Source organism: Vanellus vanellus, assembly GCF_965231255.1.
Source record: "Vanellus vanellus genome assembly, chromosome: 8".
Classification (NCBI taxonomy): domain Eukaryota; kingdom Metazoa; phylum Chordata; class Aves; order Charadriiformes; family Charadriidae; genus Vanellus; species Vanellus vanellus.
In genome coordinates this window covers 10,099,871-10,115,344 of record NC_138913.1, presented here as the reverse complement: position 1 = coordinate 10,115,344, position 15,474 = coordinate 10,099,871, and the positions used below count along the sequence as shown (strand labels likewise).

The 15,474-nt window shown below is 52.3% G+C and overlaps 1 protein-coding gene across 1 annotated transcript; it reads right to left on the bottom strand.

The window, feature by feature from the left end:
* Positions 1 to 8,175: 8,175 nt before the first annotated feature.
* SOX2 (SRY-box transcription factor 2) lies at positions 8,176 to 9,123 on the bottom strand (the record flags this gene model as incomplete). Its single annotated transcript, XM_082487030.1, has 1 exon — positions 8,176 to 9,123. One exon carries the CDS (start codon positions 9,121 to 9,123, stop codon positions 8,176 to 8,178), a length of 948 nt encoding a protein of 315 aa, XP_082343156.1.
* Between the last annotated feature and the right edge of the window lie 6,351 nt (positions 9,124 to 15,474).

Sequence of the window (15,474 nt, the reverse complement as noted above, 5' to 3'; positions counted from 1 at the left end):
TTGGATTTCATTAGTCAGAAAACTCACTTCTCAGCCAGTTACAACTTTTTCTTCCTTCCTTTCTTCCTTTCTTTGCTTAGGGGGCTGCTGGAAGAAGGAGCTGGGGCGAGTGCCATCTCCCTCCCCGCGGCCGGGGGCCGCTTCGCGCCGGGGCCCCCGCAGCCCCCGAGCACAGAGCGAGGGGCCGAGGTCGGGTGTCCCCAGGAGAAAGAGCTACAAGTTTATTCATAATTCATGGTAGCAAAGCAGCCTGCTCTCGGGAGACGGGGAGAAAGAAACAGCCAAAGAGACCAAAGTGTCCTTCAGCATTTGGGGGGGGGGGGGGGGGGAAGTTGACGAGGGGGGGGGGTGACGGTGGGTTCCCGGACAGGGGCGGCGGGGGAGCTGCGGGGACGCGCCGCCCCCCCCCTCCCCCCTGATCCGGGGAGAAAGTTGTTATCGGCGAAACTCCTCGAAAGGGACTCCGGGGAATTTAGGGTTAGTTTGGTTTCTTCAAGAACCGTTTTTCAGAAGCATTTGCAAGCAAAAGAAACCGAGCCGAGGGGGTTAGATTCAGGTATTTGATCTCGCCGGATCCAGACATCTAATTAGAGTGGCCTCAGCGATTGAAACGGTGTTAATTCCCATTGTTCCCCCCTCAGATCCCTTGGCCCTCCACCGCTGGGCTACTCTCCTTTTCAAAATCAAATATAAAAATCTTTCTATTTGAAACAACAATAAAAAAATAATCTCTATTTCCCCCATTTCTGGCCCATTTTCATCTATCGCGAGCAAAAGCAAACACTCCTGGGTGTTTTTTCTCAGATGCTGGCAAAGAATCACACCCCCTCAGTGGGATCTCAACAGAAATAAATCACAAGGAGCTCTTGCCTACCTGAAAAGTAGGAGGAAATCCGATTGTCTGGTTTCGGGTGTAATGTGTGTATCGATAAGGAAGACACAGCCGTCTCAGAAACGGGACCAAATTAATCTATGGGTTTCTTTACATCAACCCCAGTTCGGGTGTGTGCTTTGGAAATATTGATTCATGTGACAGGAAAGTCGCAACTACTGTGTGTGCATAACATGGGGAGGACACGGAGCGAGAACCCGCAGCAGCGCAAACCCCACTAGCGGGAGAGCCAGATTGCTTTTTAAACTAAAACTAATAATTTCATAACTGATTCACATTCAATCTGGCGCCGGTGACGTCACGGGGCATTAGCATACGAGGAGGGATGAAGCCAGTGTGGCTGGAGTTGATAAGGTGCCTCCTGAGGAATTCGCTGCTTGTTTTAATACATTAATTATTTCTCTGTCTTCCGCAACTTTTGCAATTTGTAAGAGCTTAAAGGAACCATCATTGCAAGAAACGCCAGAAGGACACGTTGGAGAGCTTCTCCCGTGGCACCCGCACCCCTGGCAGCAGCCGGGCAGCCAGGCGCACCGCGGGGACGAGTCCCGGCCCCGCTCCCGGTAGCCCCGTTCGCGGTAGCCCCGCTCCGGCCAGCCCCGGCTCTGGCCCTGCGCGCAGCCAGCCGGCCCGGCCGCCCTGCGGAGCGCTGCGGGGTTTGGTTCTAATTATGCGGGATCGGCCCCGGGCGTCCTTAGTCGCCCGAGTAAGCTCCGCTCGCCCGGCCGGGCCTCCCCAGCGCCGGGGAGCTGCTCGCAGGGGGGAGGCAGGTTTGCAGGATCAGGCCTGCAGGCTGGTGTGTGTGTGTGTGTGTGTGTGTGTGTCCCAAGGCATCCCTCCGGAGACTTCCCGCCGGAGAGGTTCTGCAGAGGCCTGTTTCTCTCCAGCACCCGGTGGGATTCCCTTCCCCCGCCTCCCCCTCACCCGTTAATCATGACTTTATGCAAAAAAGCGCCCACATTACGTCATCAGCCCTAACTGCTGCGGAGATGATGGGGTCACCGAGGTCCTGGGGCGGGGGAGCCCGCAGGGGGCCGGGCCTTCCCTCCTGCTCCCCCGGGGCCCCGGCCCAGGCCGTGGGTCTGCGCCGCCTGCCCGGGAGCGGGGGCACGTCCCGGCCGGGGGGGTCGGGGCAGCCCTATGCCCGCTGCCGGCCTCCGGAGACAGGGACGCTCTCTGGGGAGCCCAGAGAACACAGCCCAGCTCCGCGCCCCGCGGCTGGCAGGGTTCCCCCGGGGCTTGCCGGGCTCCCGCTGCCCCCAGAGCCTCTAGGAATCGGCGGTATCGGTGCTCTGGCCCCTCCGAGCTTCGCCGGGCTCCGCGGGGGCGGCCTGGCAGTCCACTGCCCCGTGGGGTCCCCCTCAGGGACATTTCCCCCCCCCGACCCCCCCCCGAGCTGCGGGTCCTCTCGCTCCTCTGAAGTCAATCGCCTTGGAATAAGCGTTCTGTGACTTCAGCCTGAAACGCACTTGGAGGGAGGGAGAGGCTCTTTTATCGGCCGGTGAGCGGGCAAAGGGATGCAAACAAAACACATAGAAACCCTAAAAGAATAAAAAAAAAAAAAAAAGACATAAAAACACGCTGTAAAAGCTCTCGTCCCCACGGCAGAGGTCCTGAGCGGTAGCACGCCGCGACGGTTCCCGCAGCCGGAGTTACCAGAGATAACCCCCGGAACAAACATCCCCGGCCCGGCCCGGCCCGGCCCCGCTCCCAGTCCCCGGGCGGCCTCCCCGGCCGGGACCACCGAGCCCGCGCCCCGCCGGCGCTCCTGCCAACAGCTCTTCAGCGGTGCAGGCGTCTCCTGCGGGGCAGCCGGGGCGGCATGGCCGGACCTTCCCCTGCAGTAAGTGTCCGAGCCCGGCTCTCTACAAACCTCGCTAAATTATAATGAAAAATTACGGCTCGTTTCGGCGCGCCCCCTCCCCCTGCACGCACAGGCGCAAACGGATACAAACACACCCCCCCACACACACACACGCACACAGGGCTCAGTCACAGCAAATCCGCTGCGTACTCCAGAAGCAAAGCCCAAAAAATCACCACGGTAAAAGTCTGGGGGTCTGCTTTGTCCGTCCCCCACCTTTCCCGCCCGCCGGCGCCTCCAGCGCAGACCGCTCCGCCGAGCCCCGAGGCGCGGAGCGGAGAGGGCGGCGGGAGCCGGCCCCGGGCAGAGCCGGCCCGGGGCAGAGCCGATCGGGCTCCCGGCGTGGTGCTGGCCCGGGAGACGGAGCTCGCCCTCCCGCTCCCGCATAGCCAAACGTGCAGTTCGGAGAATTTCCATCCCTGGGTTCCTTTCCTTTTCAGCTCGCAAGTGGAACAGTCCCCCACACTCACTTCAGCGCTGTTATGTCCTCGCCAAGCGAATTGATTCCTCAAAAGCAAAATAGTACCAAAGTTCTTGCATTTCCCCGTGCCATCGTCAGAAAAACTGGTTTTAATTACCAAAACTAAAATAGCGGTGGTGCTAACTAGCAGGCGATCAAACCGCAATCAAACTTCAATCTCTGAGCAGTTAGCTATAAACTGTCAGCAATTGAAAAGTAAACCTGGTGCACACAAAGGCTCTGTTTAATTTTCTTGTTGTAATGGCTCTAAATGAGGACCCCATCACTATGCAGTTAAGCGGTGTTGCTTGTCCCCCTGAGGCGCTGATCAGTTCTTTTTAATGTGAGAAAACTGGCAGCTCGAAGCCCGTCAATGGAGCTCCCACAACAAAAGTCCTGAAAAGCTGAATGAATTGGGTTTGTAATTACTGCTTCCCTCTCCCCCCTTGCAGCTTATCTCTTATTCATTCAACATATATTATTGTCACCTAATCGCACACTCCCAACATTTTTTTTTTTTTTAGTATCTACTACTGCGGACATGTTTGTTGTAGAAATTAAACAAAATAATCCTCCCTTCTCTCACCCCCCCCCCCAAACAACAAAAATGTTGAAACGACAGTGTCAGGCGAGGCTGGCTGGCGTCAAAAACGCAAAGGCGAAGCTCTCCTGCATCTGATTGTCAGCATTTTGCATATATCCTCGGAAATCTCGTACCCACCGACGCAAGCTTCAGATTTTAATATTTGAGTTAGATCAGGATTTAAATAACTGAAGTGTATCTAATCACACCTATCAGTAATGGGCCTCTTTCTTTCAGTGGGGCCTATATTATATACTACTTAAATTGTTGAGCTATCTACCTCCTATTCGGGGACAGATATACAGCTCTGCTGCCCATTGAGGACGAGGAGAAATTAATCTGGAGAGAGAACACGCTGCTGCGGGGATCACCGCCACCTTCGATGTCCCACACGGCAGTAGTGGGCATCTTAAAGAATAAAAAATATGTTTTCAGCTCAGAAACGTCTGAGGGCAGCCGTCAGCCGCTGGCCCCGCCGCGGCCCGCCGGCGGGCTGGAGCAGGGGCTGCGAGGCAGAGCCTCTCCCCAGGTCCCCCACCGCAAGAAGCTGTCGGTTGCAGAAATAAGTACAGCTATTACAACCAAATCTACTAACAGTCTAAATAATTAATTGAACCATTGCTCTTTGACCCTTGGAAGGTCCAGTAGGGACCCGTTTGTAGTAATAATACCCCCGAATGAGCCCTTGTCAAATATTCATTTAGTGGTTAATGTGAGCGATTTCCCCCTGGGACAGTCTGTAATACCAGCTTCCCAGCTTTGGCAAGAAACCCTGCTAATCTACCTCTCCAGTTCCGCAAAATATTTTAACACCCCAGTCCTTAAAAAGCCGTAAAAAAATCACAGGGGAAACTATAATCTTATCCTTGGGTTCATTTCGGCTCTGTAGAAGGTTAGCGAAACATCACCCTGGCTATAAAACACACAACAATCCACCAGAGAGAAAACGCGGAGAACCAAAAAGGTCTTCAATAACCCAAATAAAAACATATCCACTAGCTCTGCTGCACGTTTCAGCTGCCATAAACGAAAGCCCAGTAAAGTGGCTTAGGTGTAAACGGGGCGATTGAATGCGTCGAATTTAAAATTAGCAGTGGACAATGGCGTTCCTCCAAGTAACGCTTTAAAAATAAAATTGTTCAGCTGTACGTGTAAAATTCTTTGGGTTATCCTCTCTAAACGGATAAATGGATGGATGGATGGATGGATGGATGGATGGATGGATGGATGTAAGGAATCTGTCCAAGGGAGATCAGGTTTCAACAACATATTCCACATCGTACTCCGAAATCTAAGCTAGAACAAATTGCCCATATAAAAAGTTGCTGAATTCGCTAAGCCTGAATATGTGGCTTAGTGCCTTTTGTTTAATGGTATTAGCTCGCCTTCTCTATGCGAATTGTAAAAGGACCAACATTTCCAGCTACCCCCCTCGAATATTTTAGTTAGCACTTCAAAAAGGGGCCAGGTTTTATTGCTGTTAATTGGCTAAGATTCGCTTTTAAAAAATGGAATCGCGTTATCGATTGGGCTTTTATTCCTGGTTCTCTTTTCTCAGCGAGGCGAGCGGGAGCGGGGATGTGGGCTCGTTACCACGTGAATAATCCCCAGACGCATTGCAAATACTCACAACACTGAAAAAAAAAAAAGAGTATTTTACTCGTTGCATTAACGTAAAAGGAATAAAAATGGTTGGGAATCTGCAAGAATTGCTGCGCTGCCTAAGTATCGCGACGGTGCAGAAATAAAAGGGACAAAGAGAACTAAAGTACAATACCAGGCAGTGAGCAAAACTCCGCATCTCCTAGTCTGGCAATGTTAGTTTTCATCTGGACAGCAGACTTCAAGGATGGAGGCCAGAACTGAGCCTAGGAAATAGCACTACTAAATAAAAGCCACAACCAGCCAGGTAACGTTTTTGTGTTTTGTTTTTTTGTTTTGTTGTGGGTTTGTTGTTTTGGTTTTTCTCCTCCCGGAGCTAAAGCGAAATCCAGTGACCGACAAGAAATACTGGAGAGAAAAGCTGAGCAACACTTGCCCCATGCCGGAGCACCCACTTTGTGCCCTGCCTAAGCCAACCAACACATCCTTTCCTTGCCAAGCACAACACGCCATTAACAGAAGACGCGGCCAGTTTGCAATCACAGTGGTCCCGATTTCGTACCCGTATTTTTAAAAATTATTATTATTATTTGCATCTCCCTCACGCGCGTTTCCCAAGGGAAACCGCAGCCGCGTTAGCAGCACCAAATAAACGCTGGGGCTTCGGGGGGAGGAACACGGGCCGCCGCTGCCGTTGCTCCGCTCTGCTGCCCACCGCCCCCTGCCCCTGCCCTGCCCGGGGACCACGGGCCCTGTCGCTGGCCGGCCCGCGGCCGCCAGCGCGCAGCGGCGCGGAGCCGTCTCCTCGGCAATTGCGGTTACAACTGTACAAAGTAAAACTCTACCTGGCACGGACGGCGGATCTCTCTCTCCTCCTATTTGGCGGGCGCCACCGCTTCCCTTTGGGGCTTGTGACCGGCTGCAGAGAGTGTCCGAAACGGGGCTACACCGCGCTGGCAATTTAAGAAATAGGATTCAAGAAAGAGCTGTGATAAAGCGTGAGAGTCTCTGGCATTCGACTCTGTTTGTTTGTTTGTTCGCTTTTTGTTGTTTCTTACCTTTGCCCGGCCCAGCCCTCCCCCCGCCCCCACCTCTCACCTCCTGCGCTGCCCGGGAGCCAGGAGAGGAAAGTTTGGGAAGTCCCGAACAAAGGGAGCGGAGAGCGCTCAGCCCCCTGCCCGCGCCGCAGCTGCACTCGCCAGGCCGGCCGCCTTACGGTTCCCGGCGGAAAGCCGGCTGCCCTCCTGACTGCCCCCGAGGAAGAAGGCACCGTGGGCAAAAGAGAGAAATAAATTATCCGTAGATGCAAAACAGGGCGGCCGCAGGCAGCGCCCCTGGCCGCGCTGCCGCTCCGCGCCGGCTCCGCGCCCCGCCAGCCCTGGCTCGGCCCCGCCGGGGGCAACAAGTGGTCAAAAGCAGCCGAGTCTGAACCCCCCCTTACCCCACCGCACCCCGCGTCCTCGGAAGGGAAGGGAATTGGGAAACGAGCGTCTAACTCCGCATTCCCGTCCCCCCGAAGGAGGCACAGGCAGTTATTCCATTAAAGCTATCGTACTTTCTCTCTATATATATACATACATATAAAAATATTCATGCGTTATATATATTGCTGCATTATTTATCGTACTCGGTTGGCTACGATGATACCTCCTACTGCATGAATTATTTAAAAAACATCTTGCGTTACAAAAATAAATCCAAGACTCAAGCGGAACTTCAGTGTCCATATGTCAAAAATTTATTTATCTCAAACTGTGCATAATGGAGTAAAAACTTAACTTGAATATGTACCTGTTATAAGGATGGTATTAGTTCAAATATATACATGGACTGTCGGCAGACTGATTTCAAATAATACAGAGCCGAATCTTTAAAATACAACTACGGAAAATGAGGAAAAAAAAAAAAGAACTTAAAATATCATCACAATAAATTTACAGAAATATTACAAACCATAAGAAAATATTTCAAACACAGTAATTTCAGGTTGGTTTTTTTTTTCTTTTTTTTTTTTCTTTTCTTTTCTTTGAACAGGATGAAGTCTGGAAACAAAAAGTTATTATAAATTAACAAACGGCGTGTGAACCTGCATGGCAATTTTTGCTTTTTAACGAGAAGTAAAAAAAAAAAATAAAATTTAGTACAATCTAAACGTTTGCCCTTTTACAGCAAACCAAGCCCATGGTTCGCAAGTACTCATCCTACATTTTTTTTTCTTTTGTACAATTTCTAAAACAATTTAAATGTCCAAATGCTGTAAAATAATTACCTCTCCTCTCGCAGCTGCTGTAAATTCAGCTGCCAAAGCCACAATGCTCCAAGTAGACTCTATTTTTAAAAAATAATTGGCAAATTCGCGGGTTTGTTTTTTTTTTCTTCTCTCTATATTACCAATGGACATTCTGATTGCCATGTTTCTTTTGATAAATACTGTACAAAAGTTGCCTGCAAATATTAAAACATTTTCCTCTTCGCTCTTTGAGTCTAGCTCTAAATATTATTGGTAAAGGCTTTTGCAAACTTTCTGCAAAGTTCCTACCGTTTTTACTAGAACTTTTAAAAAGTTTTGTGTAGTTGCTTCCCCTCCGAGATCTATACAAGTTCCTTGTCGGTTTAATTTCTGCCCCCCCCCCCCCCCCGCCCCCCCCCCGAGTTTTCTCTGTACAAAAATAGTCCAAAAAAAAAAAAAGTCCAGAATTTCTAATAAAAGTTTTTTTGTTGTTTGTTTGTTTTGTTTAGTTTTCCTTCCCCCCCCACCCCCCGGCCCCTTTGTCTTACATATGTGATAGAGGGAGTGTGCCATTAATGGCTGTGCCAGGAACAGGTGCACTCTGGTAGTGTTGGGACATATGAAGTCTGCTTGGGGCAGCTGGTTCTGGTACTTCAGCACCTGGTAGATACATGCTGATCATGTCCCGAAGGTCCCCAGCTTGGCAAGGAGCCCTTGAATGAGACGAGGAAGTGACTACGGGGGGACTGGAGCTGGATTCCGTCTTGACCACAGAGCCCATGGAGCCCAGGGCCATGCCCGGGGTCCCTTGCTGGGAGTAAGACATGCTGTAGGTAGGCGATCCGTTCATGTAAGTCTGCGAGCTGGTCATGGAGTTGTACTGCAGGGCGCTCACGTCGTAGCGGTGCATGGGCTGCATCTGCGCCGCGTTGTGCGCGTTCAAGCCCGGGTGCTGCGGGTAGCCGAGCTGCTCTTGCATCATCCCATAGCCTCCGTTGGTCCAGCCGTTCATGTGCGCGTAACTGTCCATCCTCTGGTTCACCCCAGCTCCCAAGGTGGCCCCAACCCCTACCCCAGTCGTCATGGTATTGGTGCCCGGTGCCAGTAAGCCCCCCGGCAACGTGTACTTATCCTTCTTCATGAGGGTCTTGGTTTTCCTCCGGGGTCGGTATTTATAATCCGGGTGCTCCTTCATGTGCAGAGCTCTGAGCCGCTTGGCTTCGTCAATGAAGGGTCTCTTTTCCGCCTCGGATAAAAGTTTCCACTCCGCCCCGAGCCGCTTGCTGATCTCGGAGTTGTGCATCTTCGGGTTCTCCTGGGCCATTTTCCGCCGCTGGCCGCGGGACCACACCATGAACGCGTTCATCGGGCGCTTGACCCGGTCCGGGCTGTTCTTCTGGTTGTTGGCGGCCGAGTTGGAGTTGCCTGTGCCTCCCCCCGAAGTTTGCTGGGGGGCGGGAGGTTTCAGCTCGGTTTCCATCATGTTGTACATTCAAACTACTTTTGCCTGGAACCAGCCTTAAGCAGAGAAGCGAGGAGCAGCCGCAGCGAAGTCCCAAGCCGGACTTTTTTTTTTTTTTTTCCTAGGGAGGGGTAGGAAAGGGGGGAGGGGGACTCCCCAAAACCACACTTGGCTCAAGATCAGGATCTTCCTCTTCGCTGATGGATTAATAATGCTAATAACTGCTATTATTACCGCCGGAGCCTTGATTTTAAAAAACTTCTTCCTCCTTTTTCCCTTTTCTCTGCCTGCCGCTCTCTCTCTCTCTCTCTCCACCTCAGTCTTAAAGAGCCAGCAAACTACTTTACCCCCTTTTGCAAACACACACTCTCTCTCTCTCTGCCTTGACAACTCCTGATACTTTTTTGAACAAGTTAATAGACAACCATCCATGTGATGGGGGCTTGTCAGGGAATAAATGTGTTCGCCCCGGCCAATCAGCGCGCGGCGGCTCCGCCACTGAGGACAAGTCTCTACCCCTGGTTTTGCATGAAACGGGGCGGGGGCTCGGAGCACCGGGACGGCTCGGCGGGGGAGGCGGGCCCGGAGGCGGCCCAGGCAGCCACTGGGAAGCCTTTGTATCTCCCCTTCCAGCAACAGGTCACACACGCCTTTTGGAGGAAGTGGGTAAACAGCATTGTTGCTACGTGGATTTTTTTTTTTTTTAAGTTGGTGTTGGCTTGGAGCTGGGAGAAGCCATGGGGGGAACGGAGCGGGAACGGCTTCCCCGCGGCCTCCCCACCCCTCTTTGCCAGGGCCCCTCGGGCTGGAGCCTCTGCAGCGCTCGCCCCATCCAGCCCGGTCCAGTGCGCCGAGCCCCGGCCGCCGCGGGTGCGGGGTCCCCGTGAAAGGGGAGTCCTCAGCCGGGTCCTGCGCCGCTCCTTTCCCGGGCCGCCCTGCCGCCTGCCGCCGCCGGGGAGCCGAGTTCGCACCGCACAGCCTGGGGAGAGGCTGTGCCCTTCTCCCGGCCCTGCTGCGTTCCAGTCACACACAACGCCGAGCCCTTCCCTCCAGCCTCCGGCCTCGGAGGATGGGGGATGCCCAGTTCAAACACGGGTCCCCCAAATGCCATCCCCGCAGAACACAAAGCGGGGTAGGGGCTGGGGAAGGGGCCGGGGCGCGCTGCGTCCCGCGGGCGCGGCCGGGCCCGGCGGCGTAACGTTCCCCGCGCCCATTGTGCGGGCGCGGGCGGCGCTGGGTGGGCGCGCAGCGCGGGGGGAGCGCGGCCCGGCGCTACAAATAGGTAGTTTTGTTTCTCTTGTTGTCAGTACACGGGCCGCACAAAGCCCCGGCTAAGTTTACTTCCACTCTCTTGTTGGGATCTTTGTTGCTAAAACGCACTTGACGACAAAGGGAGGAGGGGGGAGAGGACGCGGAGCGGGAGAGGGGGGAGCCGCTGCCCGGCCCCGCTCCACGCGCGCCGCCGCGCCCGCCCCGGCCGCCCCATCCGCGCTGCCCCGCGCCGCGCCGCCCCCGCGCCCCGACGGGGCTGCTCCGCCTTTGGGTCCGATCCCTCTCACACAGCTCAGCCGGAGGGGGTGCGGGGCGGCGGGGGACCCCCGAACAGGGCTGGGGGGACGGGACGCGGCGGGCGCGGAGCGGGCGGGGGCCCGGGGCCGCGCCCGGGCGCCCCGTACGGGCTCAGCCGCGGCGCTGGGGCGCCCCCTGCCGGCCCGGCCGCGCCCCGGGCGGGGAAGCGCCGCCGAGAGAGGGACGGGGTGCCGGTGCGGGGGGGGTGGGGGGAAGGGACCGGGCAATTACACCCCATCTAAATAATAATAATAATAAAAAACAGCCAGCGAACGAGGATGCATCTTTTTCTGTGTGGGGGTTATGCAAATAAATCCTGTCGGGTTTAATGTGTTTAATTCGAAAATGTATATATAACCCGTAGATAGGTTAAACCTTCGAAAAATAGGTGCAAATTACGAGATGTGGGACAGAAACGGATTCCGATTGTCCAGACATTCCTGAGGGCACGGCGGCTCTTTACTTTCTCATTGTTCTCCCTTTGGTCTGCAGTTGATAACGTTATTAAAAAAAAAAATAAAATCGAGGTATAATTAAGTTGGAAAAAAAAGAGGGAGGTGGGTGGTGGTTATTCATCGTAACAAACTGATAACTGAGGGCTGGCGGTGCACAAGCCAAGTGTTTTCGCTCGGGCTGTAGCTGCGGGAGGTGCGCGGGGTGCGCGGCCCGGGGCCGCGGGAGGAGCAAGACGTGGGTGCCCGGTGCGCTGGAGGCCTGTCGGGGCCTGGCCCGTTCCTAATTGCACTTATCGTACGAATAAAGGATGGGAAATGCCTAACAATTGTGTTATCGGGAGTATTTACAGCTCTACTTTAATTAACAGTTTTAATTATCGATGCAATAAACTATCTGGCATATATACATAATAATGTCCTGCAGAAAATAAGGTGGGGATGATGGCTCTTTTGGGGCATTTTCTCCGCTTCCTCTGAGCATGGAGGTGTGCTTGGTTGGAAATATCTACACACACAGGCAGAAGCAGAGACAGACCGGGATGCTGGCTATAAAATAAAAAAAAAAGATTAAATGGCCCTTGATTTTCTGTGTTAATGACAATAACACCACCACTCGCTGGAAGAATGTAGCCACGTTGGAAGGGAGGCCTGTGGAGGGATGGTTTAATCTGAGTGGATTTAAAAAATCGTTGCCTTTGGTATAATTTATGGAAATGAAAAGTGCTTACATTAAACAAATAGTCTGCAAATGTTCTCAGTGATGGGCTCTAAGGCACACGCACTCTTATTTCCAGGTTATGAGTTTCTTATAAAGAAAATGAATGTTAACTACTTGGATTTTATGTATTTATTGTTCTAATACTCGCCGATTTCTCTAAAAGCCCCAAGGATACAACCTATCGTGTTAACTGTATCGGAAAGAATATACACATTTTCATATTATTTTTTTCCTGAACCTACTAGTAACCAATCTAAAGCAAACTATTAAGCAGTCTTGTGGAGATGGGAGATTGCAGCTCCATTTTTTGTCCTTAGCTGCAAATAGAGGTTTAACTTGCAGTAATTAGGTGAGAACTAGCCAAGCATCTTACTATTATGATGCTTGTTAAAAACGCTTCTTTTCTGCATCTGCATTTGAGTGTGTTCCCCTCCACTCTTAATCTTCTTATGGAAATGAAGGCGAACGGCAGGGAACCTGCAGAGACTTAGAGAATGTCCTTGTTAACTGGAATTTCTCAGCATTGCTAATTAGCAGAGTTTGACGACCACCAGTATTGGGGAAAGCTCTGTTTAGCCACTCACAAACCCTTCCGAGGAAGAGCAGACTAATTTTATTTTGTAATTAAAATCTGAAAAGGGCCCTATTTGACAGTTAGGGCTATGAGAGTTTTATCTCCCTGTGAAATAATTACTGCCTTGATAACTCAATTTTCTGCAAAATGTCAACTGTGAGCTCCAAAAGTTTTAATTTCATTACGTTAAAAAAAAAAAAAAAAGCGAAGACGAAAATGTACAGAGAAATTTCCTCTTCCCCCTCTAAAGTGTAACAGCCCAGGGCTCAGGAGCCAGGGAAGTTTCACGGCACCAACTATACCCCAGTCTCTGGGGAATTTCAGATATCACATAGTGACTTTGCGGTGGTGTCCTGAAGAAAGGTTGGGAAGATATACGCTGGAATGCCCTAGAATAAAACCCACATTTCGAGTGGGTACGGACCCAGGGAAGGGGCAGGAGGAACCCCACGGCCCGACCCGCCAGGGCCGCCTGTCCACAGCCTCCCGCGCGCTCCCGGGGTGGGGAAAATGCGGGAGTTCCTCAGCTAAATAAATATCTCAGACGGCGACGGACGGAGACCCGTCCACAACCGCCGGGCACTGGGGGGGGGGGGGGGGGGGGGGGGGGGAAGAGCTCAAATAAACTTCAAAAGTTTGTCGGGGCCGAGCGCGGGTGAGGGCGGCGGCGCGACCGGTTCGCGCCCCGCCGAGGGTCCCCACCGGGGCTCCCCGCCGCTGCCCCGGCCCGGCTGGGCCACCCTCCCTGCGAGGCCCGAGGGCGGCTGTTAGGGGAATCTGGGGAGGAACCGAGGCGCTGGAGCAAGTGTAATCCACTCTGCTTGCGTTTTCGATATTTTTTATTATTATTTAAAACGGTTTAATCTCCTTTTTGTCCCTGCCTGTCCAGCAAGCAGACCGATTGTCGCTCTCAGAAGTGGCATTACACGTACAAACCAACGACGGGGGCGAGTCACAACCGCTCCCGCCAGACCCCATTTCGCCCAATAATTTCATTCAAGGGCTCTAAGGACCCTTGAAAGCCGGGGAATGCAGAGGAAGCTCCGCGTTCCTCCCGACCTCCCCTTTCATCCTCCTTCTCCCTAATGAAACCGCAGGGCGAGCACACGTGCGGCCGGGCGGCCAGCGCACGGCCCAAGCCCGCTCCGAGCCGCGGGGACCGGCGACGAATCCGGGGGACGAAGCCCGGGGAGGACGAGGGAAGCGCTGGCGGCTCCCCGGTCTCTCTCTCCCGGGTACCGCCGTGCCCTCCGAGCGGCCCCGCTGCCACCTCCCCTTGCCGGCCACCACCGCAATGCATGAGCGCGCTGCTACTTGGGGGGGTTTGGGAGTGAAAAATCAGAACGCGGGGAGGTTAAGAAAAAAAAAAAGAGAGAGAGAGAGACAGAAAAGAGAAAAAGAAGCGGCTCCACCTTTCTCCAGTGCTAAGAGAAGCGAAATTTAAAAAATAAATAAACCTCAGAGCCTGGGATGAGTTTAAGGTACACAATAAATAGCAGAAAAGCCGACTCGCACACACCACCTCTCAAAGTCGCTTTCAAAAGGCTTCTCAATAAATGGAGAAGCCGATTGTCCAAACACGCTTCCAGGACTCTTCATAAATAGCCAATAGCCTCCTCAAACTCTCCGCGATTTTTTTCCCTGCATCTAAAATAACACTCCCTGGACCTCCTTCCCAGAGGAGAGCATAATTGAAGCCCGTACTTTTTCTTACATGACCTTAAAAATAAATCAGAAAATCAAGCACCAGTGGCGAGGATAAACTCAGGAATTACTGTACAACATAACGGGGTGAAATTACAGTTGAATGGAGGCCCTTTAGCGGGAAGGCAACCCCCTCGAGCGGGATCCTTTTTGGCAGTCTATTTAAAGTTATCTTTCCTTCCTAGTTTTATAAGACAAATGAGTTTTCTTTTCCCATTGTAGTTGAATGAACTCATGTATATTAAACACAAAACCTCTCCTGAAGAACGCTAACTGCTTTGCTTAAACCCACAAAGGCACAAAAATCCAGAATTGAAGGTTTCCAGTTCTTGAATAAGTCCCCTTAACTCTCTCAGGCTCGCAGGAGAGAGAGATTGGGGACATTTTCTGAAAGTCTTAATGCCTGGAAGGGGCTACCTCAAACAGAGATGTATTGTCTTTTGCTGAAGTCGAGGCTTCTATTTTATTTCCCTCTTTCCCCTTCACCATCTTTGTGTTGACTTAAGAAAATAATGGTGTAAAAAAGTGTCTGTTCATAGGATCACACGTGTCACCCAAATCAAATGGAGTCCTCTTTGGCCCCAGCGCAGTTTTGATGGAATTATTCCAGCTCCTCCATTGAATTCACACCGTTTCCCAAAGAAGCTCTAGCAGTTTCAATGGGAACGCCTGAGGCACAGCCTGGGGTGCTTCAAGGTTGCTTCTCTCCTCAGCGCACCTCAAACCCTGGCATCCCGAGGCAGGGTTTGAAAAGTACATTAAAAAAAAAAAAAAAAAAAAAAAAAAGGAAAAAAAGCTCGTTCCAGTGATTCTCAGATCACTGACACGATCGCCCATAATGGAGCCAAGACGGTGACTTTTATCTCGCTGTTCCTCATAGTCCTTAATTTGGAGCTCATTGACAGGACAGACGGTAATGACACTTTCAGAACTGTTATGGTCTGGAGTGACAATCTCTCCATCTCGCCCATGGTTTATTGACACCATGGGCTCATTGTGTCAACTTCGGCTTGTGATTTCAGGATTCTCCAGCGATGGGCTCGTTGGGGGGATTTTAATTCAAATTATAGACTAGCTGTCTATACTGTGAATTCATATTTAGATGGCACTTAATCGGTGCAGAGAGACGGTGCTATAAATAATAACACCACCACTTCCCATTTGTCTATTCCACTGTCCTCCACCCAAAGACCTGAAAGAGCCTTTGCCGGAGGAAGCTGGGGCGTATGGGAGGGAGGCGAGGGTCCCTCGGGCCGCGGGAGGGGAGAGGCAGCTCTCCCGAGGCAGCAAAGGGGAGCCCAGCTGATCCTCGGCATCCTCCACCCAGGCTTAGGCCACGGGTGCGTGTGCGACCGGCGGGG